Consider the following 27090-nt stretch of genomic DNA (forward strand, 5'->3'; position numbering starts at 1 on the left):
TGAGCTCTAGCAACATGGAAACTTCCGCGTCGATTGGTCCATAATTGCGACTGTAAAATCAAGAAATTTTTCAATTTTTGGTCCATTTCAAATATTATGCGGTCATCCCCAAAAGAAATAGGGCTCTATTCTGACCTTAACCCCACCTCCATTTTCAATTTCGTGAGGATCGGCCTATAATTGCGTGATTACAAATTAACATGGACAGACGGAAAATCCATATATTCTTCCTATGTGGGAAACCAATATTTCGAGGAATATTTCGATTTTTGGCCCAATCAAACTTATAATACCCCCAACACATAGTGTTGTGGGGTATAAAAGCGGAACGGTACCGTTATACAATCCATCCGGCACTCCGCCAGTAATGGCCATTTCAAATATCAGGATACAAGATCCATCCGTTTCTCCAAATTCAAAATGTCCTAAATTTAGTACCGTTTAGTACTTTTCGTATACCTAGGTAGACACTTTCAAAACTACCTCTTTACATCGACTCTACTTTTCAACTTTAATTCCGATTCCAAATTTCAAGGTTTTAGCTCTAACAGTTCACACGATACGAAATGGTACCAAATGTTGTACATTTTAGTACTTGTCATACTTATAGTGTGAATTTCCAAAAGCCCACTTGGTACAACTATCATACACTCCATCATTGACCCTTATTCCATATTTAAGAGTTCTAGCTCTATTGCTTTCTAAAATACAAAGAGTACCATATTTAGTACCATTTAATGTAAACCTAGCCTTATCTGACCCCTTCAAACCAAGTGTGACCCCCACTCAAAAAATTGAAGATTCTAGCTTAAGTCGTTTCGTCGTCAATTACTTTCCTCTTTTATTAATATATATATATATATATATATATATATATATATATATATATATATATATATATATATATATATATATATATATATATATATATATATATATATATATATATCGTCTCAAGAATTGTCATATTTTAAGGATGATGGCGGACCGATAACAACTTTAACCTAGTCGGTATTTAGGTTGTCTAACTTCATGTATATAATCTGATATATTGTGTTCCATTTTATCCGCCTCTTCTAAATTTTTAGCAAATTTTTCCATTTGGCAAATAATTTTTATATTTATTTACTACACTTGAAAGAACATCAAAACTGTATGAATTGAAGCAAATTAGTTCGTTTGTGAATAAATACAAAAGTTTTGGCCCACAATTCTATTCGTTATCTTTGAAAGCCAAACAATCGCTCAACTTTGTCTACTCAATGGCAAATATTTCGCATGGCATATTTGCAAGTCAAAAGTCAAATGGTCATAGACGGCCTTTGATTTGTTTGTTTTTGTTTTAAAAATAAAAACCACATTAAAAAGTTTCCTTCCGGTGACACAACCATTTTGTGGCTAGACCATTAATTAGATTGAGCAAAAGACTCATTTTTTTGTGTTTAAATTTAAGACACAAAGCAAATTTGAAAATGAACTATGTTTCTTTGTTTGGTATTTTGAAAGTCTTTGAAATTAGTGTGGGGGTCATCATCACATTTGCCAAAAAAAACGGCTCACTGAAAACAAATGGGGCGCAATATCAAAGCTAATGGTCTCTCGTGTTTTTAAGGATTTCAAGAAATGCAGACCTGGAGATGTGCCCCAACTCAAATCCTGAACTTACATTCGACATAGTGTCGAGTGGGCTTGAAAACCACAACATGCGAACTTTTGTGACAACTTTATGAAAACAAGCAATGATATGAAAGAAAACACGGTTGTAAATCAAAATATGCAACTGGCATGCGAAACACTATAAAATAATAAATAACACAAATAACCTGAAAAAACACTTCATAAGTCATATGCATAGACGGAGAGTTGCCAAAGGCATATGTGAAATAACAAAACAATTATGGGAATTATGCCCGCCATTTTCGGAAGAAATTGAAATAGAGTGCTCAAATTTGTACGCATGCGTTTTGGGTCTGAACTAAGACTACATAATTTCGACGATTGGCTACACATTTTTAACGGAATTTGGTATTTTAAGGTTATTACCACCTTGCAAAAAACAGTTAATATAGGTCCACATAACGGTACCGCCCAATTTTTTTCAATGGAACTGTCTGAATTTTCTGTTTGAATTTTTCTAACAGGTCTAACCAGTCTTAAAAAATGTTGATATAGATCATATTGACTTTTTATATATGACAGTGGTGGGTATCAAAAATTCGGCTCGGCTCTTGACTTAAGTAAAATTTGAATCGAAGTAAGAACTATCGGCAAATATATTTTCCGGAGGAAGAGACTGAGACAATTCCTATATAAATTCTATATATATATAAATTCTAATATAATTTAATCAATTTTACAACGGGACCAATTATTTTTATACCATACATCACATAGTGGTAAGGGTATTATGTCTTTGTGTATTTGTTTCTAACATGGGGGAGGAAGCGATATAGACCCATAGTTACTTTTGAGGATCTCAAAGAATAACTTTGATTTATGTATGTTAGTCCGTCCGTCCGTCTGTCCGTCCATGCTTTCTTGTGAACAAAAGCCCAAGAACGAACCCTATTGAAATTGGTGATAATCGGATCAGATTTAGATATAGCTCCCATATATCTTGAACCGATTTCGGGTTAATTGTGCATCCAAATTGCTAATATATGTCCAAATGACCTGTATTTTAGTACATCCCACCGAATTCAGTATAGAAGAAAGTAAATCAAATCGGCTTAGATATACCTATAGCTCCCATATATATGTTTCATCCGATTTGGGGTTTTAAGCCCCTAACATGCGTAATATGCACTCCAGAAGAATGATATTTGGTACCAGACTGCTCGAAAATACCTCTGTCAAATTTTATCGGGATCGGTTCAGATTATCTCAAATATATATCTTTATCCGATATCAGGTTTATTGTGCACCAAATGGCTAATATCAGCCCAAAGGGACTGAATTTTAACAACTACGACTGAAATCGACTGGAGTAAATCGGTTCAGATATAGCTATAGCTTCCATGTATATATATGTTTCATCTGATTTGGTGTTTAAGTCCCTCACATTCGTAATATGCATTCGACAACAATGATATTTGGACCAGTTATCAGAGACAGCCTAGATATACCCCTGGCAAATTTTATCAGCCCAAAAGTCCTGAATTTTGGTACATCCAACCAAATTTAGTCTAGAAGCAAGCACATCGAATTCGAAGAAAATCGGTTTAGATGTAGCTATTGCTCCCATATATATGTTTCATCCTCATATAAGTCCCTCACATATAATCCGATTTATAGATTATTGAGCAAATATTGGCTAATTTATTTATTTACTTGAAATTTATTATTTTATTTATTTGAAATAAACTCTTTTGTTACAGGAGCTCTACTAAATAGATATAGTGGTGTAGGGTATCATATAGTCGGCGCTGCCCAACTTTTGACTTGTCCTTACTGGTTTTTGATGAAACCTTAAACTGCATTATTCAACGGACCTAACTGGTATTCGGAGTTTAAATCCATTTATATGCTTACTCAAAGTGCTCAATTATGTATCTGTCTTTATTACAGGCTAAAATATTAATGTCTAATTATAAGGAAAAAAGGCACGTTTTGGTATAGCCCCCATATAATAGTATTCGGTATTTTTATGATTTTAGCTACATTATTCACCGATATTTTTATTAAGTTTCGCATTTAAATATTGTAATGTCTAATGATTAAAGATACCTATACGCGTCGACGTTAGACCCTAAAATAACGGCTACAATCGGTATTTTTTAGATTTTAACAGAATTTTTAACGGATTTTATTTTTTTGAAAATTGCCAAATTAGTTCTATATGGTAGAAGGGTATTCAAAGTTCGGCCCGGTCGAACTTACAGCTTTTTTTACTTGTTTTTTTGGTGGGAACCTTCTCACTGCATTTACAAACAACCGAAAGAAAAATTAAGACAAATCGGCCCCATTTAGTTCTCATTATTGACCAAAAAAAATGGAAAATACGCAGTCGATTTCGAGTGACTGCTTTCATTTTCGTTTGGTTTAGAGAAACTGGGTAGAATATTGGACTATTTAGAGTTGAACTAGAGCTAAATTTCAACGCAGCCTCAATATAGGTCCACTTTTCAGCCAATCAATTCAATTTGAATAATATTAAGTTTTTGGGATGCATTTAAGAAAATCAGAGGCATGTTTGCCTTTCAGATGCTATGTTCGGAACCACTGGCTAACGAAATTGACAGATCTAGGTCAGTCACATCTTTGAAACTCTTCTGGGGCTTGTGTTTATTTTTTGGTGGTGACCTACATAAATATCTTTACTGCATTTGTTGGTAATATGCAAAGGGAAACGTGATTGATCAATGGATCCATTTGGTAATCTCCATAGAATCCCATTCTGAGACCGATTTGAAGTTTTAACGCCCCAAACCCGTAATATACATTCCATAAAAATTATATTGGGTACAAGAATTCACATACAGAAATATCCTTCAAATGTTGTCGAGATTGGTTCAGATTTGCACGTAAATCTTAAAAACAGTTTCTCCAAATTTTATGTAAATAATAAATAATAAAATAGCTCTAAATTTGAATCATACGATCAAGTTCCGACTAGAATAAAATCTGCAAAGTCAGATAGTCAGTTATAGCTTCGATATATATGTCTCACGCGATTTCATATTTAAACATTTTCAAAGTCATACCATGCGCTATACATCAATGACAGAAAAAGAAAACAAGTAAGCAAAGGCTATAGTCGTGCGGGCCGACCATGTGATACCCTACAACACTACAATGTGTTGGAAGCTCTCCTATATCCAAATCTATTTTAGCAGATTTCGTTTATGAAATAATGTAATAAAATCCTACCCAGATTTTACCATTAGGTTTTTGACAGGTATTTTACGCACTCCGTCGTGTTGTAAAGGAGTTCAAAACAACTGCACACGACAGTTATTGTCCATTTTACCTGGTAAATAAAATCCAATGACCATACAAAATGTTAGACTTCGTTCCTGTACTCTCTTAACTCTCTTCGTATGCAAAATTCCGTGTCCATTGGTTTTCATCTAGCTAGTGTTACATACTTTTTGTCCCATCACATTTATAACACCCTCCAATACATAGTATGAAAAACATTCATTTGTTACGGGTAGCTCTAGAAAATATCGATAATGTATCTTACACCATTATCGATATTTTCTAGAGCTACCCGTGTTGTCAGCGGCGCACAACGTGTGTCTTTTTGTTACAAGTTACTTGTTCATTTACAATGAACAAACATATCCTTCATTATGTCCGAATTATGTGTTCATGAAGATCTGTGTTTAAATTATTTATGATTATAATTTTCGTAGAACTTCGGCAGAGAATTTGTGACTTTTATCTATGGACAGGTCAAACTGCCTTAGCAAACGGAGTTACACATCCTAACAGCAGTATTCAATATGTGCTTAAAAATCGCAGTTTTTGGGTATTTAAAACATCGACATTAAATACATATTATGCAATCTTTATCAACCAATCTTAACAATATGCATGAAATTTAGCAATATATTGAAATTGATTATTTTAAGCTTCTAATCACATCTAAAGCCAACTTTTTCGATGGCTTTTATTTAAGGTATCTCCCAAACAATGTATTCATAAGATGACAGATTTTGTATGCAAATCAAAATAATCTGAATAAAATATTTAACTTTTCCGCATAATTTTCCATGTATATTAAATAGTTCGAAACAAGCTTATGCGGTGCCGTTGTGGTGTCAGTAGAACTGAACCGAAATAATCAAAATAAAGTCACGTGGTTACCCTGAGTAAATTTATATGCATGTCACATAAAACTCTACAACAATCAAGAAATACGAAGCAAATCTGCTCTGGCATCAAAAAAGGAAGAGAAAGCAAAAGAAAAACGAGAAAAAGAAAAACACTACGGCATATTTGAAAGGCAAACTCAGCAGGCTGGCTGTCAGAAGCCACTGTAAAGGAAAAACAAAAACAAGCTAACATAAAAGACGGCAAATAAAATTGAAACTGAAAAGGAGAATGAACAGGACCAAGCGAGGTAGCGGGCGGGTGTTTGGTATTCCACGAACATGCACTTAAAAACAAAACACAAACGACTCAGCTCAACTCCTTCGCTGTCATAAACACTGTCACAAAAATAATGACGTATTCACATTCACAAACAACAAAAGACGGTCGCACACAATGTATTCTGAATAACAACGAAGTGACGAAGAGCGAAATAAATGAAGTATGGTAGTATGGTACATATATATATTTTGACGACATTTGCATGTAGATTTTATACTAAGGTGTTATGGTTTATTATGCACTTGAAAGGGGTAACGATTCAAAAAGGAGCATTAGGCGAACATAAAATGACGAAGTTTTAAATTTTAAATACCGAAAATATTCTCAAATGTGTGAATGAGAACATATATCTGTATTAAGTAGTTGAAAAAGTGCTAGTGTATATGGGCAAGAATATTTCTCAGAACCTATTGAAATATTTGCAAGTGAAAGCCGAAACAATAAATTTTTAGAAGCAAGTAATTTTTTCTTAAAAGTTTTCAGTTAATAAACTTGGTGATGTCATGGAAGAAGGGTAATGTAAACCAGTAAAGAAAGTCTTAAAGTTGGGCGGGGCCGACTTTATGTTACCCTACACCACTTTGCTAATTTAGTAGAGCTCCACATAACAATTAAAAGTTTTTATGGGAGAATTCAATCATACCGCTATGATTATATTTATAATTTAAAGTACAAAAGAATAAATATGCCGAAGCATTTGTATCTTTTAAATTCGGACTGTATTGCCCATTTGATATCAATAGGCGGTGGATTAGCCATTTGATATCAATAGGCGGTGGGAGCTATATCCAAATCTGAACCGATCCTGATAAAATTTGGCAAATATATTTCTGAGCTGTATTTCATATATTTCCCTGAATATCGTTGTTACGGAGTACATATTACGGCTGTGGGTAACAAATATAACAAATCGGATGAACAGTATATATGGGAGCTATATCTATATCTGAACTGATCTTCACCGAATTTGACATACTAGCTTCTAGACTCAATTCGGTCGTAAGTGCCAAATTCCATCCCACTTGGACAAATATTAGACGTTTGGTGCACAATAAAAAGTAAATCGGACGAAGTTATATATGGGAGCTATATCCAAATCTGAACCGATCTCGATAAAATTTAACAAATGTATTTCTGAGCTGTATTACTGCGTGCACGTTATGGCTGCGGAACAAAAAAATAATAAATCGGATGAACAATATATATGGGAGCTATAGCTATATCTGAACCGTTTTCGATCAAATTTGGCATACTTATTTTCAGGCCTAATTTGGTTGTATGTGCAAAATTCCATACCATTCGGGCTGATATTACACGTTTGGTGCACAATAAAATGCAAATCGGACGAAGATATATATGGGAACTAAATCTAAATTATGACCGATTATCTCCAATTTCAATAGGGTTCGTCCTTGGGCCAAATGATTTGTGTAAAATTCCATCTGGATCGGCTAATAAATGCGAACTGTACTTTGTTTATAAAAATACGTAGACAGACGGACGGACATGCATAAATCGACTCAGAATGTGATTCTATGCAGATCATCAAAAAGAACTATGGGTCTATCTCGTTTCCTTTTGCCTGTTACAAACAAATGCACAAAGACATAATACCCTGACCACCTTGTGGTGTAGGGTATAAAAACTACCCTCTCGATGGTAAATAAATTCAAGTCCTCGAAATGTACGAAAATCATGTCCCTTCACTCATTGATATAATAAACCCACCAAATTGGAATGCAGAGTCAATCTTCCCCTGGTAGAAGGCTATACCGAGTTAGTGAGAATTGTCAAAATCAATCCAGTGGTTATTTTCTTATAAGCGCAGTAACTATCATCAATATATTTTACTACTTTGTTGTATATCCGATATATTTGCTAAATATATCCCATATCTTGACTTTTAATGTATTTGCGATTTCTCCGGGATAAAAAAAGCGCTTCAATGGGAATCTCTCTCCTTAAAAGTTATGGTATATAAATAAATAAATAAATAAAAAGGTAGGCTTCTGCCAACCCCTTAACTCTAGGTCAATGCTAAGTGGATGATATTCTGCGATCATCTCCAAAAGCAATAGGCTTCTATTCTGACCGCCTAAAATTTCGTTAGGATCGGGCCATAATTGCAATCTGTAGCGTAATTACAAATTAATTTGAACAGACGGACACACATAGCCAGATCGATTCGGCTCGGCGAATCCTATGTGCAGTAACAATATTTTAAAGTATGACATACATTTTGGCCCAATCAAACTTATAATGCCCGCAACATATAGTGCTGTAGGGTATAAATATCTATCTTCAAAAAACTGTATGACATACCTTAAATGCATTTCAATTTAAACACACACAAACACACATCTTATCCAGTGTCTTGTCCTACTGGCTAAGAAAACTTCATCCGTTTTGTGTGGACCACTATCTTGATGAATGTAAATTTACGGTAGTTATTTCGTTTATTCCCAAGACTCCGAAGGGAAAACTTTTTGCAAAGAGTTTCTTTATTTTTTGTTTGGTTCTTGTTGCTGTTGTAGTTGTTGGATTTTCTTGAATATGTTCATTTCACTCATTTAATGGCATCTGAAATGGCTCGGGCACTTGTAGACCAATTGGAAATGTCATTTGTGAAATAAAAGAAGAAATGAAATGGATGGCACAAACAGTGGCGCTGACAAAGGCGACACAGATAAAGGCTGCTTCTACAACAACAAAGCCAAAGAACACAAAAGACCAACAGCAGACAGAAATGTTGCAATGCTTGCAGCCGCATTTCGCTGGCAATTCGCTTTTAAGAAACGTAAACAAAATAATCACTAGGATTATCACCACGGTGCACGACTCGAATGCTAAATGCCCGGAAAATAGCTTCGTCGCCCCTTGGCAGTTGTTAAATATTTAAATATTTTAGTAAGTGAAATTGTCGTCTGGTGTACTTGAGTCCGTGCCAATTTCATTTCAAAAGCTACCGTCACTGGCTTGTTTCTGTGTTTTTCTTTTTATTTTGTTTTGTTTTGTTTTTTGTTCTTCATTGTGTTTCATGTCAAAGAAAGAAACATTAAACACGCAAAAGATGTGGATGTTGTTGTTCTTAAGGAATTGATATAAAACACAAACAATGAATTACCTTTGTGTGAGTGTGTATAAGTAAGAATATATTTGCTTCGTGAATTATCCAATTAAAAGGAAGGAGCTCTTAAACTTTTTTTATTTATAAAGTTTGACTGAATTTTGAATGATTAAGGAAGTGTTACACTAGAACTTCTATTGTACAGTATACATGTATGAATATTGTCCAGAATTAAGCATGTTTCGAAATTCCGAAAGGGGTAGCATAAAATTTAAACATTTTTTGCTCATATAGTAGTTGTCTTAAAGTTTAGTCGGTGTTCCGACAATTGTTTTTGGGCACCGTTTTCGGGGGATCTAAATATCCCAACTTTACATTATATCTAATGTTAATAATATATTGAAGACAATCGTAAAATAATTTACATTTTATTATACCCTACAACACTATGTGTTGGAGGTATTATAAGTTTGATTGGGCCAGAATTTATGTAACACCTCGAAATATTGGTTTCCCATATAGGAAAGTATATATGGATCTTCCTAGCTCGCCGAGCTGAGTCGATCTAGCTATGTATGTCCGTCCGTCCGTCTGTCCGTCTGTCCATGTTAATTTGTAATCACCCTACAGGTCGCAATTATGGCCCGATCCTAACGAAATTTTGCACGAAGGTGAGGTTAGGGTCAGAATAGAAGCCTATTTCTTTTGGAGATGATCGCCAAATATTTAGGTGTTGAAATGGACCAAATACTGAAAAAATGTCGGATTTTGCAGTAGATATAAAGGTCGCAATTATAGACCAATCGACGCGGAATTTCGCATGTAGCTAGAGTTTAGGGCGGGGAAGAAGCCTACCAAATTGGGTGGTCATCGGATAATATTTAGCGGGTAAAATAGACCATATCTTTTGTGTTGAAAAAATTCAAATTTTTTCATTAAACCGCGAATATTTTAAATTCCGGCGAAATCACAAAGCCATGACAAGGTTACTTCTGATCTTTACATTGATGTTAACATCCAACAAATCGGATATATAGCAAAATATGTACGATATATATGTCTATCAAAGAAGATATGCTTGAAAGATCTCTTATATGTCGAGAACGGCTGAACTGATTTCGACAGTTCTCATTAATTCAGAATGGCCTCTTGGCAGGAAAGAAAAAACGTATAAAAAAATCGCATAAAAATATCTCTCTAAAGATTAAAATATTGGTTTTGTAAAATGTTCTCATATTTTTTCAATTTTGTCTTATTTTTGGCATATTTTCATTTTGAATTAAACATTTGGTAATATTTCTACAGCTAACAAAACTAAGTAGTTAGGATATCAGGATATCACATACAGGTCGCATTTATGGCCCGATCCTTACAAAATTTTGCATGGGGATAAGATGAGGTTCAGAATTGAAGCCTACTCTTTTTGGAGATGATCGCCATATATTTAGGGGTTGAAATGGACCAACAAAACTGCAAAATTGTCAGCAGGTCGTAATTATCGCCCGATCCTCACGCACATTTGAATGGGGGTTACCGGACATTGCAAAAGCCAAACAGTTTTGGATGGCCATCCAAACATATTCAATGTGTGAAATAGTTTGCCAACTTTTGCAGACAAAGTACGAAAATGTCCATTCCGGTGACTTTTTTGGAAATCTCAAATACGGGAAAGACTCACTTCTGACTATTTTGTTAACGCTGATTTCATTGAAGATTATAGTCAAATGTCTGTATCTCATATAGATGCGTTTCAGTCAAAAACCAATAATAAATGTTAATCTTTTGCCACTTCTGAGAGATTATAGGTCTTTGGCAAATATTGGTTCCAGATCTAGGAAGACCATTTACATGCAACATCTACCAATAAATTGGAAATGAGCAAATTAGTTTAAGTTGCTATTATTCGAAAATTAGAGAACGAAACCTGATGGTTTTCTTTTATTATTTGTCACAATATCTTGTGGAATTCTTTCGAGTATATCGCCTATATAAACTGTATCGTTTATTATAATGTTGTAGGGTATTCAACGGTCGGCCCCGCTTCCTTATCGAAATGAGAAATGTGGAAAAATCTTCGCTTAACAAAAATTAAATTTAGAAACTTGACGAAAAAATTATTTGTATATATTACTTCACTTAGTGCTAAGAACAATAATGTAATACAAACTTAAATAAATATATACCACTTCTATTGTTGTTGCCAGATTTAATAAATGTATCCCTGAAGAAGTTGAAAAATCTCAAAGAAACGTCGGATAGAAAAATGAAATAAATAGCTGTTATTTTCATTAAATAAACCCCAGACCTAAAAGCCCAATAATACAAAGTCATAAATCAATCATAAACCAGTAAGGAAAAGTCAAAAGTCGGGCGGGCCGACTATACGATACCCTACACCACTATGCATATTTTGTAGAGCACCCGTAACAAAGAATTTATTTCAAGTAGACCATACCACCTTTCAACATTTAGCTTTAGGGTAGTTATAGTTTGCTATAAAATGCATGATAATTTTAAACCAGTAAGCAAAGGCTATAGTCGTGCGGGGCCGACCATGTGATACCCTACAACACTACAATATGTTAGAAGTCCCTTTATGTCCAAATCCATTTTGGAAGATTTCGCTTTTGAAATTATGTCACGGAGCACTGACCAGATATTACCCTTAGCATTTTGAACAGGGACATTTGCCCAATATTTGCACACTCCGTCGTGCTGTTAGTTGTTATGGTCCATTTTATAGCTAAATATAATCCAGTGGTCATCCAAAATGCTACAATTCTTCCCTGTACTTAACTCTCTCTCTTGTTGGCTTTAATTGGCTCTCGCGTGTCGGTTGGCTTTAATTGTGTGATAAGAAAATCCATTTAACCAGCCAAATATATTGCAGACATCTTTGAAAACAAAAGGTCTAGCCCTTCTGAGCCAAACCCTACCCTTGTGAAAATTTTCGTGAGGATCAGACGATAATTGCCATCGGTATATAATATCACCAAACTGTGTTGTAAGGTGAAAAAATATTACAAAACAAACACTTCAATATTATAAGTCAAATTGAAAAAATCGCATGCGATGAAAAATGTGAACTGAAAAAATAAACAAGTAAGCAAAGGCTACAGTCGAGCGGGGCCGTCCGTTGAATACCCTACAACACTATAATAAGTGATACAGTTTATATAGACCAGATACTCGAAAGAATTCCCCCAGATCTTGTGACAAATAATAAAAGAAAACCATCAGGTTTCGTTCTCTAATTTTCGAATAATAGAAACTTGAACTAATTTGCTCATTTCCAATTTAGATGGTAGATGTTGCACGTAAATGGTCTTCCTAGATCTGGAACCAATATTTCCCAAAGACCTATAATCTCTCAGAAGTGGCAAAAGATTAACATTTATTATTGGTTTTTGACTAAAACGCATCTATATGAGATACAGACATTTGACTATATTCTTCAACGAAATCAGCCTTAACGAAATAGTCAGAAGTGCGTCTTTCCTGTATTTGTGAATTCTCCAAAAAGACACTGGAATGGATATTTTCGTATTTAGTCTACAAAAGTTGGTAAATTATTTCACACATTAAATGTTTTTGGATGGCCATCCATAACTATTTGGCTTTTGCAATGTCCGGTAACCTCCATTCAAATGCGCGTGAGGATCGGGCGATAATTACGACTTGCTGACAATTTTGCAGTTTTTTTTTGTCCATTTCAACCCCTAAATATATGGCGATTATCTCCAAAAAGAGTAGGCTTCTATTCTGACCCTCATGCAAAATTTCATAAAAATCGGGCCATAAATGCGATCTGTATATCCTATCCTATCATATTTATATCATAACTACTTAGTTTTGTTAGCTGTAGAAATATTACCAAATGTTTAATTCAAAATGAAAATATGCCAAAAATATGACAAAATTGAAAAAAATATGAGCAAATAGTACAAAATCAATATTTTCATCTTTAGAGAGATATTTTTATGCAATTTTTTAGACGTTTTTTCTTTCCTGCCAAGAGGCCATTTTGAATTAATGAGAACTGTCGAAATCAGTTCAGCCGTTCTCGACATATAAGAGATCTTTCAAGCATATCTTCTTTGATAGACATATATATCGCACATATTTTGCTATATATCCGATTTGTTGGATGTTAACATCAATGTAAAGGTCAGAAATAACCTTGTCATGGCTTTGTGATTTCGACGGGATTTAAAATATTCACGGTTTAATGAAAAATTTTGATTTTTTTCAACACAAAAGATATGGTCTATTTTACCCGCTAAATATTATCCGATGACCACCCAAATTGGTAGGCTTCTTCCCCGCCTAAACTCTAGCTACATGCGAAATTCCGCGTCGATTGGTCTATAATTGCGACCTGTATAGCTACTGCAAAATCCGACATTTTTTCAGTATTTGGTCCATTTCAACCCCTAAACATTTGGCGATCATCTCCAAAAGAAATAGGCTTCTATTCTGACCCTAACCCCACCTTCGTGCAAAATTTCGTTAGGATCGGACCATAATTGCGACCTGTAGAGTGATTACAAATTAACATGGACAGACGGACGGACGGACATACATAGCTAGATCGACTCAGCTCGGCGAGCTAGGAAGATCCATATATACTTTCCTATGTGGGAAATCAATTTTGTTTGTGGTGTTACATAATTTTTGGCCCAATCAAACTTATAATACCCCCATAGTGTTGTAGGGTATAAAAATCTCACCAATCCCTAGCTATTTTTCCCCATAATTTTAAAAATAAAATTAAAATGTAATTTTTAAAATTGTATTCCATATAAATCCACTTACCGGCTGATCATTGATGAACCATTGCAATTGTGATGCTGGATGTGATTTTCCCGATGAGCAATTTAAAATTAATAATTCACCAATTTGATATTGGAATTGCTGGCCCTTTATGTGCGGTCCATCACGTGGCAAGTCTGTGGAGGAAAAAGGGGGAAATGAAAACGTAACGTTAATTGAAAGGTTTTTCAATTTCATCTGCTTAATTTAACATTTACAAATTGACTTAATTTCCCTATTATAAAACAGTTTTTCATTTTGATTTTCAGTTTATTCACAACGAATAGATTTCCTATTGATGATATAACTAATGTTATACAATTCTCGGTGTTCTGATGGTTTGCTGTCGCTGTTGGCTGAATTGAGCGTTGACTTCGTTGCGATGAAAAAACGTGACTTGAATTCAATGGAATGTTTGTTTAGCTTTCTCAAAAAAAGGGAAATCGAGCAAAAAAAGAAGATTGTCCCATAATTTATCTACTCTGACTGATGTAAAAGTAGAACGTTCTAAAGGTGGAATTGTCTCCATGGCAAGACGCTGAGAATGTATGCAGGGAGGAAACATATTATATTTGCTTTCATTTTCATGGTAGGAAAACTTTTGCCCTTGAACTTTTTTTAAAACGTATTAAGTTATTTTTAAAAAGGATTTTACGCAAAAACCATATGCGATACGTGCAGTGCATTTTAGCAGGTTAGGTTATTTAAAGTTACTTTACAAAAGAAGGTAGTATTTGTTTTTTCTCTCATCAAACTGGGGGAAAATGGAGAAAATTGAGAGTGTAGAAGAAAAAAAAATGATATATCGACAAACGAGATGTATTATGAGTAATAGGTGACACAATTATTGTGTATTTAACCCCATAATTTTTTGGCATGAAATTTAATGTGGCGGATACTAAATTTGCACAGAAGACATGCTGCATGCTGAAGATAATAGAATTTGGGTTCTGTAGGGAAAATGGGAATTATACTAAGCGAAGATCATAGAATTTACAAAACAAAATCAATCCAGGTCGCAACTACAATTCAGTTGTCATGAATTTTTACACGAAAGTCGAACAAGAATAGATACAACATTTACAATCTCGTTTTTTTTTTTCTTTTTTAATTGAATCATCATTAGAATTTAAAGTTTTATATGTAATATGTGAGTTTGATATCGGTCTATGGTAAAGTTCGTCTTTTTCTAGTAAAACCCTTCATAATGCTACGACCCTAAATTCATTAACAAGTCGAGGCAGATCTATTTTTGTTCACTGCTGTCTGCCAATTTAGTTCTTATCTATGTTCAAATTTACCTTATCATTTCCAAATATAAACAAAATGTCATCGAATTTTTTTATAACAAATACTTACACACAACATCCATTTGTCCTTCACCCTGTACAGAGGCAAAGCTTGGCGCCTCCGCTGATATTTCGCAACGATACAGTCCTGTTGAATTGATTGTAAGCCCCCTTAAGAGAACCCTTGAGCTGTCTGAATGTTCTTCCTGGAATGAAAAAATAAATAAAATATTCAATTGATTTACATTGGGTTATATAAAAAATTATCCCTAATAAAAACAAATGAAAGAGGTTATTTCCGAATTATTGAGGGAAATTGATAAAAACAGATAAAATGTTAATTATGTCGAAAATAATGACTGAAATATATATTTCGGTAGGTTTCGAAAGCTTAAGGTGTAAAAGATAAATAAGTTGTTATAGTTAAGAAGCCACTTTGGAAATCACATTTTCAAAATAAATACTTTTTCAGGCATCTTAACTTTGGACTTTAGATTTACATTCCCTCGCTAAGCAGATATTTGACACCATTTGATCCTCCACCATACATAGTATGAAGGGTATATTAAGTTCCGTCCGTCTGTTGTAATCACGCTACAGTCAAAACGAATTAAGATAAGAAGCTAAAATTTTGCACAGATCTGTCTTTTGTCTGCAGGCAGGTCAAGTTCCAAGATAGGTTATATCGATCCACGGCTATAACGGTACCCCCCGATATTCGATATTTGTATGATTTTAGACACATTTTTTAATGGAATTGTCTGAAAATCCGCACAAGGAGTTCTTTCTTTGTACTTTATCCGCTGGAAGAGAATTATCTGTATAGGTCCACGATATCGCATAGCCCTCATATAACTGTACCCCCTGATATTCGGTATATTGATGATTTTAGACACATTTTTCAACGGAATTGTCTTAAAATTCACATAAGGTGTTCTTTGTGAGTACTTTACCCCATAAAATAGAATTATCTATATAGTTACACAATATCGTATATCCCCATATATCGGCACCTTCCGATATTCGGTGTTTTTTGAGATTTTAACAAAATTTTAAAAGGATTTTATTTATTTTTTTTTTTGAAAATTTCCCAATTCGTTCAAGGCAAAGGTGTTTCTAGGATATACCTGATATATTTTATATACAACCATTATTATCGAGGGGATATTGCTGCTTTGTAGCTTAGATATAACAACAGATGAAACATATATATGGGAGCTGTAATTACATTTTAATCTATTTTCGCCAACTTTGATATACTTGCTTCAACAAGGTTCTATTCTTCTTGTGGATTATTATATCCCACAATACTACGTTGGTAAGTTTGATTGGGCCAAAAATGATGTAACACCTCGAAATATTGGTTTCCCACATAGGAAAGTATATACGGATCTTCCTATATCGCCGAGCTGAGTCGATCTAGCTATCCGTTCGTCCATGTTAAATTCTAATCATGCTTTTGGCCCGATTCTCACGAAATTTTGCATGGAGACGGGGTTATCTTCAGAATATAAGACTACTGCTTTTAGTGAACGCATAATATTAAAAAGTTGATTTGGACCAAAAACTGAAAAATTTCCTGGTTTTGAATTTGCTCTACAGTTCGCAATTATAGACCAATCGTTCAGAAGCCTTCTAATTTGGATGGTCATCGGGTTATATATAGCGGGTGAAATAGAAAATAACGTTTGCGTTAAATAAAAGTAAAATTTACATAAAACCGTCAAGATTTTTAATCTCGACGAAATCCCAAATAGACGAAAAGGTCAATTCTGACCGTTACGTAGATGCCGATAGTAAATATATCGGATACATATATAGCGAGTGAGATGAAAAAACTGCAGCCAATTTGAGACTGTTGTAATTTCTAAGCCACTCGTCCGATAACTCTTAAAATTATTCGAGTGACAGCTCATTATATTGTTTACAAGCGTACAAAAGCATTTTGGTGAGAATTTTCCAGAAAAAAGTTATTCGTAATGAAATTTAAGCGTGATAGTGTGATTTCTTTATAGGTGCCTGGAAAACCACAAGTGGCGAAATATATACAATGTGTACAGAGTGAGATGAAAAAACTGCAGCCAATTTCAGACTCCTGTCATTTCTAAGCCCCTCGTCCGATAGCTGTTACAATTATCCGAGTGACAGCTCATTATATTGTTTACAAGCGTACAAAAGCATTTTGGTGAGAATTTTCCAGAAAAAAAGTTATTCGTGATGGAATTCAAGCGTGATAGTGCGATTTCTTTATAGGTGGCTGGAAAACCACAAGTGGCTATCGTTAGAGCACTCCAGCATTTAAATGTGAATAAATTTTTTGTGTCTCGTACCATCGCTCGTTACCGTGATAGTGTTCAAGGAAGTGGACGGAAGAAAACAGCTACATCACCAGAAAAGGTTCGAAAAGTAAAGAAGCGACTTGATCGAAACTCGCGTCACAATGGCCGAAAAATGGCTTGTGAGCTAAACATATCGCAATATTCCATTCGGCAAATATTGAAAAATGAGCTCGGAATAAAGCCACAGAAATTCCAAAATGCAAGAAATTACACCGCAACAGAAAGAAAATAGCAAATTGGTCACCTTTGCCACGAATTATGGCCTTCAGAAGGCCAATGAAACTGTCACACGCTGCCCGATTGCTCTGCGGTATTTTGGCTCATTCCCGGTGAAGCGCTTGTTTAAAGTGATCGACACTTTGGTATTTTTAGTGCCAATGTTGATTTCCAAAATACTTCAGACACAATAGTCCAACGGATTGGTATCCGGAGATTTTGGTGGCCATTGTGCGCTTTAAATGAAGCGAGGAACCTTATTTTGTAATAATGTGTGGAAATGTAATATGTTAGTCTAATCTTTCTAGTACATCTATCAATAAAGTTAAGCATGTAGCTGTCGATATCATTCAAACTTTGGACGTCATGCTTCGGCATCTTCCCCATACTGTGTCAATATTTGTATACCTATAACGCAAGTAGAAAAATAAATTTTCAAATAAAGGCACATATGCTGAATGGATGCGTCCACAGTTGTATCCCTGTTAATATTAATACCTAATTTATAGATATATCCACTTTATTCAAAAGTTCATAAATGAATGCATCGCTAGTTTGACCATTCCGTGGTCCACAATTTTGATGATTTATTGCGGAGAATTTGTATCGTATTTTTGTAAATAAATAATCACGCATCAAAAACACGAAAGACATTAATTTCGATTTTTTATTGTAGAATGACAACAATAATGAAATAGTTTTCCAGCAGAAGTGCACATTACTTTGTGTATGACAAGGGCGGAGGAAATATCTTATGGATTTTATGTAATGTTCTTTTGTATCTGCACTTACCAGTTCCCCTCAAAAAATATATATCATATAACTCCATGCTGTTGCCTAGTGGTTCTGACATGAACTTTCCCCTCTACCCCGAAGAGCACAATATCTCTCTCACTCTCTGTGGACACATACCGGAAGGTAAGATAAATAAAACTTTTGTAACAAAGGAACTTTGGAGGATGCATTGAGAGCAGGTGGTTTTGTTTGCATGTGCTGGAGTTAGCAAATCTCACAACTGCATGTAGGTGTGTGTGTGTGTGTGTGTGCGTATAAGTATCTGTTGGTAAGGGGATGTTCGTGCTTTATCTTGGAAATGTAATTTCCTTTCTTTCTAAAATACGAGTGTGCAACAACCATAAAAGCAATAATAATTCATACTTACAATAACTCGTACGCCATCAACTCTGTAACTCGTTTTTGGTGGATTCGCTTTTGGCACAAAACGATAGAATTCTTCATTATCCTTGTACCATTTAATGGCATACAAATCCTCGCCCTCCTCTTCGTCGTGCTCCTCCTCGTCGTCGGCATCGCTGTCTGCCTCGTTATCGAACTCATCCTCTTCGTTGGAGTTCTCGTCGTCAATGTGTTCTTTGCGTTCATTACTATCGGCAAAGTTATCATCGTGATGTCCATAACTACTGCTGCCGAAAACACCTGACCCTGTTCCGGGGTAGGATGACGATGATCTACCTGTGTAAGTGCTGGCTCCAACACGACCGCCATAATTGCTGGCGTGGCTGCCCGAGGAGGTTATAGAGGGGGAAGACTGTGACAAGGAGGAGGATGATGACGACGACAATGAATACGAGGTGGAGGACATTTGAGATCTCCCTCGATATACACTGTGACCATATGGCGAGGGCGGTAGTGTTGGATATTCTGGATTGTATTGGCGTTTTTGTTTCTGTGGCAAGAATGGATACTGGAGATGTTGCTGATGGTGAGAAGGTGCGCCATTACTACTTCTACTTCTAATGTTGTTCATATCCTGCCAAAGAGCTTTATGTGTCTGGATTTGTGCTTGAAAATAAGGTTGCCTGTGTTGATACTGATACTGTTGTTGTTGTTGCTGCTGCTGTTGTTGTCGCTGTTGCTTATACGTTTGTTGTGGATATGTGTGAGGTCGTCGGTATTGTGGCAAATCATCGTTATCATCATAATGTATACTGCTGCCTCCCCCTGTATGACCGCCATATTGCCGATATTGATGACGCTGTTGCTGGTATTGGCCGTGACTGTGATGATTCCGATTTCTGTGTAATCCACCATAGAGACTTTTCGATCTATTCAATTCATATTGGCATTCCATAAATGTTGATTCACCACGCATTTTATAACTGGGTATGGAAACTTTAATGAGTCGTAATCCAGCCAAGCCTAAAAGTTATCAAGAAAGCAAAGAGTGAAATGAAAATATGAAACAAGTTTATGGACTTATGAAAATATTTTATGGGAAAATACAAGGAGAACAAACAAAGATAGGCTATGTGTACAAAAAGTGAGTGGTAGGCGAAGTAAGTAATTCGAGGTAAGAGAATATTTTGTATTTTATAAACATACTAGCTGAACCCGGTGCGCTTCGCTACCCCTTTTGATTTTATATGCATTCAAAATTTTATTTACGAATATATGTTGGATAAAGAAAAACAAATTTAAAAATTAAAAAAAATATTGCACTAATTTAATGCGTAAATAACCAAAACCATTAGAAAAGCAGTAACATGACATACATACACGAAGGGTTTGTCCTTTGGATTTATTTATTTCATAGCAAATACCAAGCGTGCAGGAAACTGCAATTTTTTTAAGTAGAGTGGCATTTCTATTGCATGTAGTGAATTCGAGATAGCAACATACTTCGCCGTAATAAGCGTATTTCAAATAAATTGTTGTGTTGTTTTTAGTGTTAGCCTAAGGCGTTGTGGGTCAATGGTTCTTATTAAAATCATAATCATATCCCATATAATTTGGCAATTTTTTCAGGTGCCAGATTTTGTCTCTCTCGCTTTGGGTGCATCAAATATGTGAAATCGGCTGAGTATATATATGGGAGCTATAATCAAATTCAGCCACTCATGCCGAATTTCATTGGAATCGGAAATACGTATCGTGTTTTGTGCATCAAACATGTGAAATCGGCGGAAAATATATATGGGAGCTATATCCAAATCTGAACCGATTTTAATATAATTTGATTAATTTATTATCTAATCAAAATCCCGTTACATATTCCAAATTTCTTTGGAATCGAACATACATATCGTGTATGGTGCATTAAATACATGAAATCGGTCGAAAATATATATAGGAGCTATATCCAAATCTGAACCGATTTCAATATAATTTGACAAATTTATTTTCGGATTAAATCCCGTCACACATTCCAAATTTCAGTGGAATCGTACATTCATATTGTCATTGAAATTAGAGATACATAGCGTGTTTGGTGCATCAAATACATGAAATCGGTCGAAAATATATATGGGAGCTATATCCATATCTGAACCGATTTCAATTTAATTTGACAAATTCATTTTGGCTCCGTTACTTATTTTAAATTTCATTACAATTGGAAATACATATCGTGGAATTTCCACCAAATACATGAAATCGGCCGAAAATGTATATGGGAGCTATATCAAAATCTGAACCGATTTCAATATAATTTGGGAAATCAATTTTTTAAATAAAATCTATCACACGTTTCAAATTTCCTTGAAATTGGTGATACATAGCGTGTTTGGTGCATCAAATGCTTGAAATCGGCCGAAAATATATATGGGAGCTATATCCAAATCTGAACCGATTTCAATATAATTTGACAAATTTATTTTCGGATTAAATCCCGTCACACATTCCAAATTTCATTGGAATCTAACGTTCATATTGTGTTTGAGGCATCAAATAAAGGAAATCGGTCGAAAATATATATGGGAGCTATATCCAAATCTGAACCGATTACAATATAATTTGGCAAACTTATTTTTGTTCCAAATTCCGTTACGTATTCCAAATTTGAAGACTGTATCTTCAACCAATCAATAGATATGTGCATATAAATCTAAATTTTTGGGAGGTACCTCCGATTCTGATGCTATATCTCCAGTTTCAAGTGGAAATTCAAAAATGTATATAGCCTATGTTACTTTCAGGCGATGTTGCAGTATATACGGACATTTTCAGGAAAATCTATTCAGCGGTTTTCGAGTCCATAAATTACAAACAAACAAACAAACAAACAAACAAACATACAAACATTTTCCTCTTTTATAGATATAGAAGAAGAAGAAGAAGAAGAAGATAAGTTCGTTCGGAATTAGCATAGAAATAAGTTATGGCATTTTTGGAGAATACTATAGGGTATGAATTTACCAAAAGTTATTCAATAAGAAGACTTGCTGGCCTTTCCTATTCCAACATAAATAGATTTTTTTGGGGTCTTCTATTATAAGACCCTCATGTCTCCTATCACAAGACATGTGGTCTCCTTTGCAAATACTAATAATCGAAGACCTACTATTCTTCTTTAAGAAAACCTTCCAGTCTTCTATGAGAAGACTTTCTCGTCTTCTTGAGAAGACCTTTTTGTCTTCCAGTAGAAGACCTTCTCGTCTTCAACGAGAAGACCACTTATCAAATATGAGAAGACTTTCTCGTCTCCAACGAGAAGATCTCCTCGTCATCCACGGGGAGACTTTCTCGCTTACTATGAGAAGACTATCTTCTAGTCACTGAGAGACCTTCTGCCTTCAATGAAAGGACTCTCTGGCCTTCTATGAGAAAGCCTTCTGGCCCTCTATGAGAAAGCCTTTTGAGAAGACTTTCTGGCTTCCTATGATAAGAAATGTTGGTCTTCTATAAGAAGAACTTCTGGCCTTCTATATAAAAAACCGTATCGCCTTTTATAAGAAGACATTTTGGTGATCTTTGAAACCCCCTTTTGCTTTTCTATTCAATCTTATTTTAGTCTTTTATGAGAAGGTCTTTTGTTCTTCTATTGAAAGGCCTTTTTTTGACTTTCAATTAGAAGACCTTCAGGCCTTAAGTGAGAAGATTTTCTGGTCTTCGAGGAGAAGAGCTTCTGGCCTTTAATGGGAGGACCTGTCCTCAAAATAAAGACTCTGTCATCAGCCCTTTAGATCAATTCTATGTCTATGTAAACACAGATTCTGTCAAGAACGACTACTTTGGATTTCTTCATGCATATCTTTTGAATTTCTGCATAAAAAACTTCACATCTATATTATGGTTGTAAAATCAATTGTACAGTTGATTAATATTCGTTGCTCAAAGTTCATTAGAAACTTTGTAGAAATTCATATCGAAAATTTCACAAAACTTACTTTCTTTTAAACTAAAAATATAGTCTGCTATTAGCAGAGAGGAAATTGTAATAAACTAAACTAAGAATCCAAAAATAATTTCCTCAAGGTTAGACGCATACCAACATGTTCACTGAACTAAGAGCCTTTAAGAAATTTGACATGAAAAGGAAACATTAAAAACAGAAGAGGAAGGTTTTCCAATTTCTTGCTCCACCTTCCATTTTGGGAAAACGAAAATGCTTCGAAACTAGGCAGTTTATTCTGTTTTCATGCTATGCGGACATAAATTCTGGAAATAGGTCACGATGACTATTTAGCTGAGTTCATATTCGAATATGGCTTCATACTGAAGTGAATTTTATTGAATAGTTTTAAAAGGAAACAATTTTTTAATATTTGTTATTTAAGATATTAATTATACCCTACAACACTATATGTTGGGGGTATTATAAGTTTGATTGGGCCAAAAATTATGTAACACCACGAAATATTGATTTCCCACATAGGAAAGTATATATGGATCTTCCTAGCTCGCCGAGCTCAGTCGATCTAGCTATGTATGTCCGTCCGTCCGTCTGTCTGTCTGCCCATGTTAATTTGTAATCACTCTACAGGTCGCAATTATGGTCCGATCCTCATGAAATTGAAAATGGAGGTGGGGTTAATGTCAGAATAGTACCCTATTTCTTTTGGTGATGATCCCATAATATTTAGGGGTTGAAATGGACCAAAAACTGAAAAATTTCCTGATTTTGCAGTTGCTCTACAGGTCACAATTATAGACCAATCGAAGCGAGAGTTAGCATGGGGCTAGAGCTTTGGGCTGGGCAGAAGCCTTTTGATGGTCATCGGATAACATTTAGTGGTTGAAATAGACCATAGCATTTGTGATAAATAAAAGTAAAATTTTCCATTAAACCGCGAATATTCTTAATCCCAGCGAAATCACAAATAGACGAACAGGTCAATTCTGACCATTACGTAGATACCGATAGTAAAAATATCGGATAAATATAGCGAAATATATACAATGTATATATACAAAGGAAGGGGATGTTAGCTAGAATGCTTATATCTCCAGAATGGCTGGAGCGATTTTGACAAATTTTGTCAATTCAGAATGCCCTCTTGGCATAAAAGTATAAAATCTAAAAAAATCGCATAAAAAGATACCAATAATGATGTTAATATAGATTTTGTAGTATTTTGTGACATTTTTTCCATTTTTTCATATTTTTTATCGCATGCGATTTTTTCAATTTGACTTATAATATTTTGTTATATTTTTTTCACCTTAAACAGAGGTTGGGGATATTAAATGCATATTGCAATTATCGTCCGATCCTCACGAAAATTTTCACAAGAGTAGGGTTGGGCTCAGATGGGCTAGGCCTACTGTTTTCAAAGTTGTCCGCAATATATTAGAGGTTGAAATGGACCAACAACTAAAATTTTTCCTGATTGCAGCCGTTATCAAGGTCACACATAGAAACCAAAGGACACGAAATCTCGCATAAAGTTAGAGTTTCGGACAGCGGGTACAATATACCACTAATTTTGTGTGAAAAAATGCCAGCATTACTTGCAGGCGATATCTGAAATACACAAAAGGCGAACTTCTGGCTTTTAATGCTGATTTCATTGACGCTGATAGATGAGTCTAAATTTGGATATACAGAGGGACTACTTGCTTTTGGAGATGATCCCAAAATATTTAAGAGTTCAAATTAACTAAAAACAGAAATGCTTTTCCGATCACACAATTTAAGCCAATCGACACGCCAGTGAAGAGAGTTAAGGACAGGGAAGAATTCTAGCATTTTGGATGACTATTGTATTATATTTAGCTGTAAAATGGACTACAACAACTAACAGCCCGACGGAGCGTATAAATGTTGGGCAAATGTCCCTAGTCAAAATCTTAATTTCAAAAGAGAAATCTTCCAATATGGATTTGGACATAAGGGGGCTTCTAACATATGTAGGGTTGTAGGGTATAACATAGTCGGCCCCGCACGACTTTAACCTTTGCTTACTTGTTTTTTTATTAACATAATATTAAAAATAGATAAAATACATAATAGTTGTTTAAATGGAGAAAATATAATAAAATTGTGTATCACGTTCATTGCCTCATTTTTAGTAAGTAGCAGCATGATTTATCTTTCGAAGAAAAAAAATTCTTGACTTCCCTGAAAAATAAATGGTCTTACAGGTTCTTCTATAGCTAATTTTTTAAACATTCTGGTGGTCATGAAACATGTATTTGTTGTTTGATAAAACTACGTATTTGTATCAGATCGCTTTCATTGTAGTCAAAAAAAAAAAAATATTAAAATAAATTTGTATAATTTCTTTATTCGGCATCATGCACCTGTTTAGTTAACCTATTTCTATTTCTCTGCATTTCTTCCTTTTCAAATACCAACAACTTATTTTTTGTACATTTCGTGGTGTGCTCGCCAAACCAACTACACTTGTCCGCAATCCGCAACAACATCATATATCAATCAGACGGACTTTGTAAAGTGGAAAAAACCTTCATCTGCATTGGCATAATCTACACCCACAGATTTAGGTCTCGCTGTTTAAACATAGACACACACACATACACACGATCACACATTTAAACCACTTGTTTCAATGCTCGCTCCCACACACACACACTTATTCGCTGATATTTCAACTAGAAATCATCCTTTTTGGTAGTAGCTGGTATTTGTATGAGTTTTTAATACAACCGCAATAGCAATGTTAAATATCGTGTGGTGTTTTGCTGGTGTTCTTGTTGTTGCAACAGGTTCAACACTAATCCTGTGGTGTAGTTTTATAATACTTTTTTTTGGTTTAGAAAATTTACAGTAGAATATTTGAGTACTGCGGGTGGAACGTGCCTCGAAGTTTTCGTTAAGCCTGTTTTCTTCTCGCATGGAAATATTCATGGACACGGTTTTAAGTTTCGTTTTATTGGAAATATCAGGGAATTTTTTGTATACACATATATATCGACATGGAGATAGTGGTAAATTTTGCGGAATGTTAAGCTTTGATAAAAAGCGCCGGATCTATTTCGAGGTCATAAAATATGTACGATATGGGGAATGGGATGTAAAAAGTATTCAAGTGTATAATATCCTACATAGTAAAGTGTTTGTTGGAAACGCGACTAATCTTGTCCATCTACACGATTTACACTGTGCAACAAATTTAGGGTCTAGTGTGGGGGTAGGTAATTTCAAGTGGAGTCGATTCTGCTACATCGTCAGAGTTGAGGATACCTAAATCACAGACATATGGTCCTCAGTAGTTTGCGCTATACTTCGTATTTATTTTTTTAGAAAGAACTTAGGCTATAGTCGTGCGGGGACGACCATGTGATACTCTACAACACTACAATATGTTAGAAGCCCCCTTATTTACAAATCAATTTTGGAAGCTTTCGCTTTTGAAATTATGTCATAGAGCACTGCCCAGATAGTACCCTTAGCGTCTTGACCAGGGGACAAATCAATGGTCATCCAAAATGCTAGAAATCTTCCCTGTCCTTAACTCTGTTCTCAGCGTGTCGATTGGCTTCAATTGTGTGATCAGGAATGTTTTTTTATATTTTTCGATCATCTCCAAAATCAAGAGGACCCTTTGTATCTCCAGATTTCTCATCTATATGATATGCTTGTCTACGATATTTGGCTATATTCGTCAACGAAATCAGCATAATAAAGCCAGAAGTTCGCCTTTTGTGTACTTCGGATATCGCCTGTAAGTAATGCTGGTATTTTTTCACACAAAAATAGTGGTCTATTCTACCCGCTGTCCTTTGGTTTATATTTGTGCTGCAAAATCAGGAACATTTTTAGTTGTTGGTCCATTTCAACCCATAAATATATTGCGGACATCTTTGAAAACAATTACCCAGCCCTTCTGAGTCTAACCCTACCCTTGTGAGAGCTTTCGTGAGGATCGGACGATAATTGCAATCTATCCCCAACCTGTGTTGTAAGGTGAAAAATTATTACAAAATATACACTTCAATATTATAAATAAAATTGAAAAATCGCATGCGATAAAAAATATGAAAAAAAAAATGTCACAAAATAATACAAAATCTATGTTAACTTATTTATTGGCCTCTTTTTATGATTTTTTTTACTTTTATGCCA

At 34.9% G+C, this 27090-nt stretch overlaps 1 protein-coding gene across 1 annotated transcript in view; it reads right to left on the reverse strand.

The window, feature by feature from the left end:
* Positions 1–11302: 11302 nt before the first annotated feature.
* Positions 11303–27090, reverse strand: part of LOC101897136 (basic-leucine zipper transcription factor A-like) — a 37957-nt gene continuing 22169 nt past the window's right edge. The window contains exons 2-5 of the mRNA XM_059132335.1: positions 18985–19982; positions 15338–15473; positions 13982–14115; positions 11303–11308 (exon numbers count right to left, since the gene is read on the reverse strand). Coding sequence (XP_058988318.1) covers positions 11303–11308; positions 13982–14115; positions 15338–15473; positions 18985–19982 — 1274 coding nt within the window. The remainder of the gene's footprint in view (positions 11309–13981; positions 14116–15337; positions 15474–18984; positions 19983–27090) is intronic.

This window comes from Musca domestica, unplaced genomic scaffold (genome assembly GCF_030504385.1).
Source record: "Musca domestica strain aabys unplaced genomic scaffold, Musca_domestica.polishedcontigs.V.1.1 1, whole genome shotgun sequence".
Taxonomy (NCBI): domain Eukaryota; kingdom Metazoa; phylum Arthropoda; class Insecta; order Diptera; family Muscidae; genus Musca; species Musca domestica.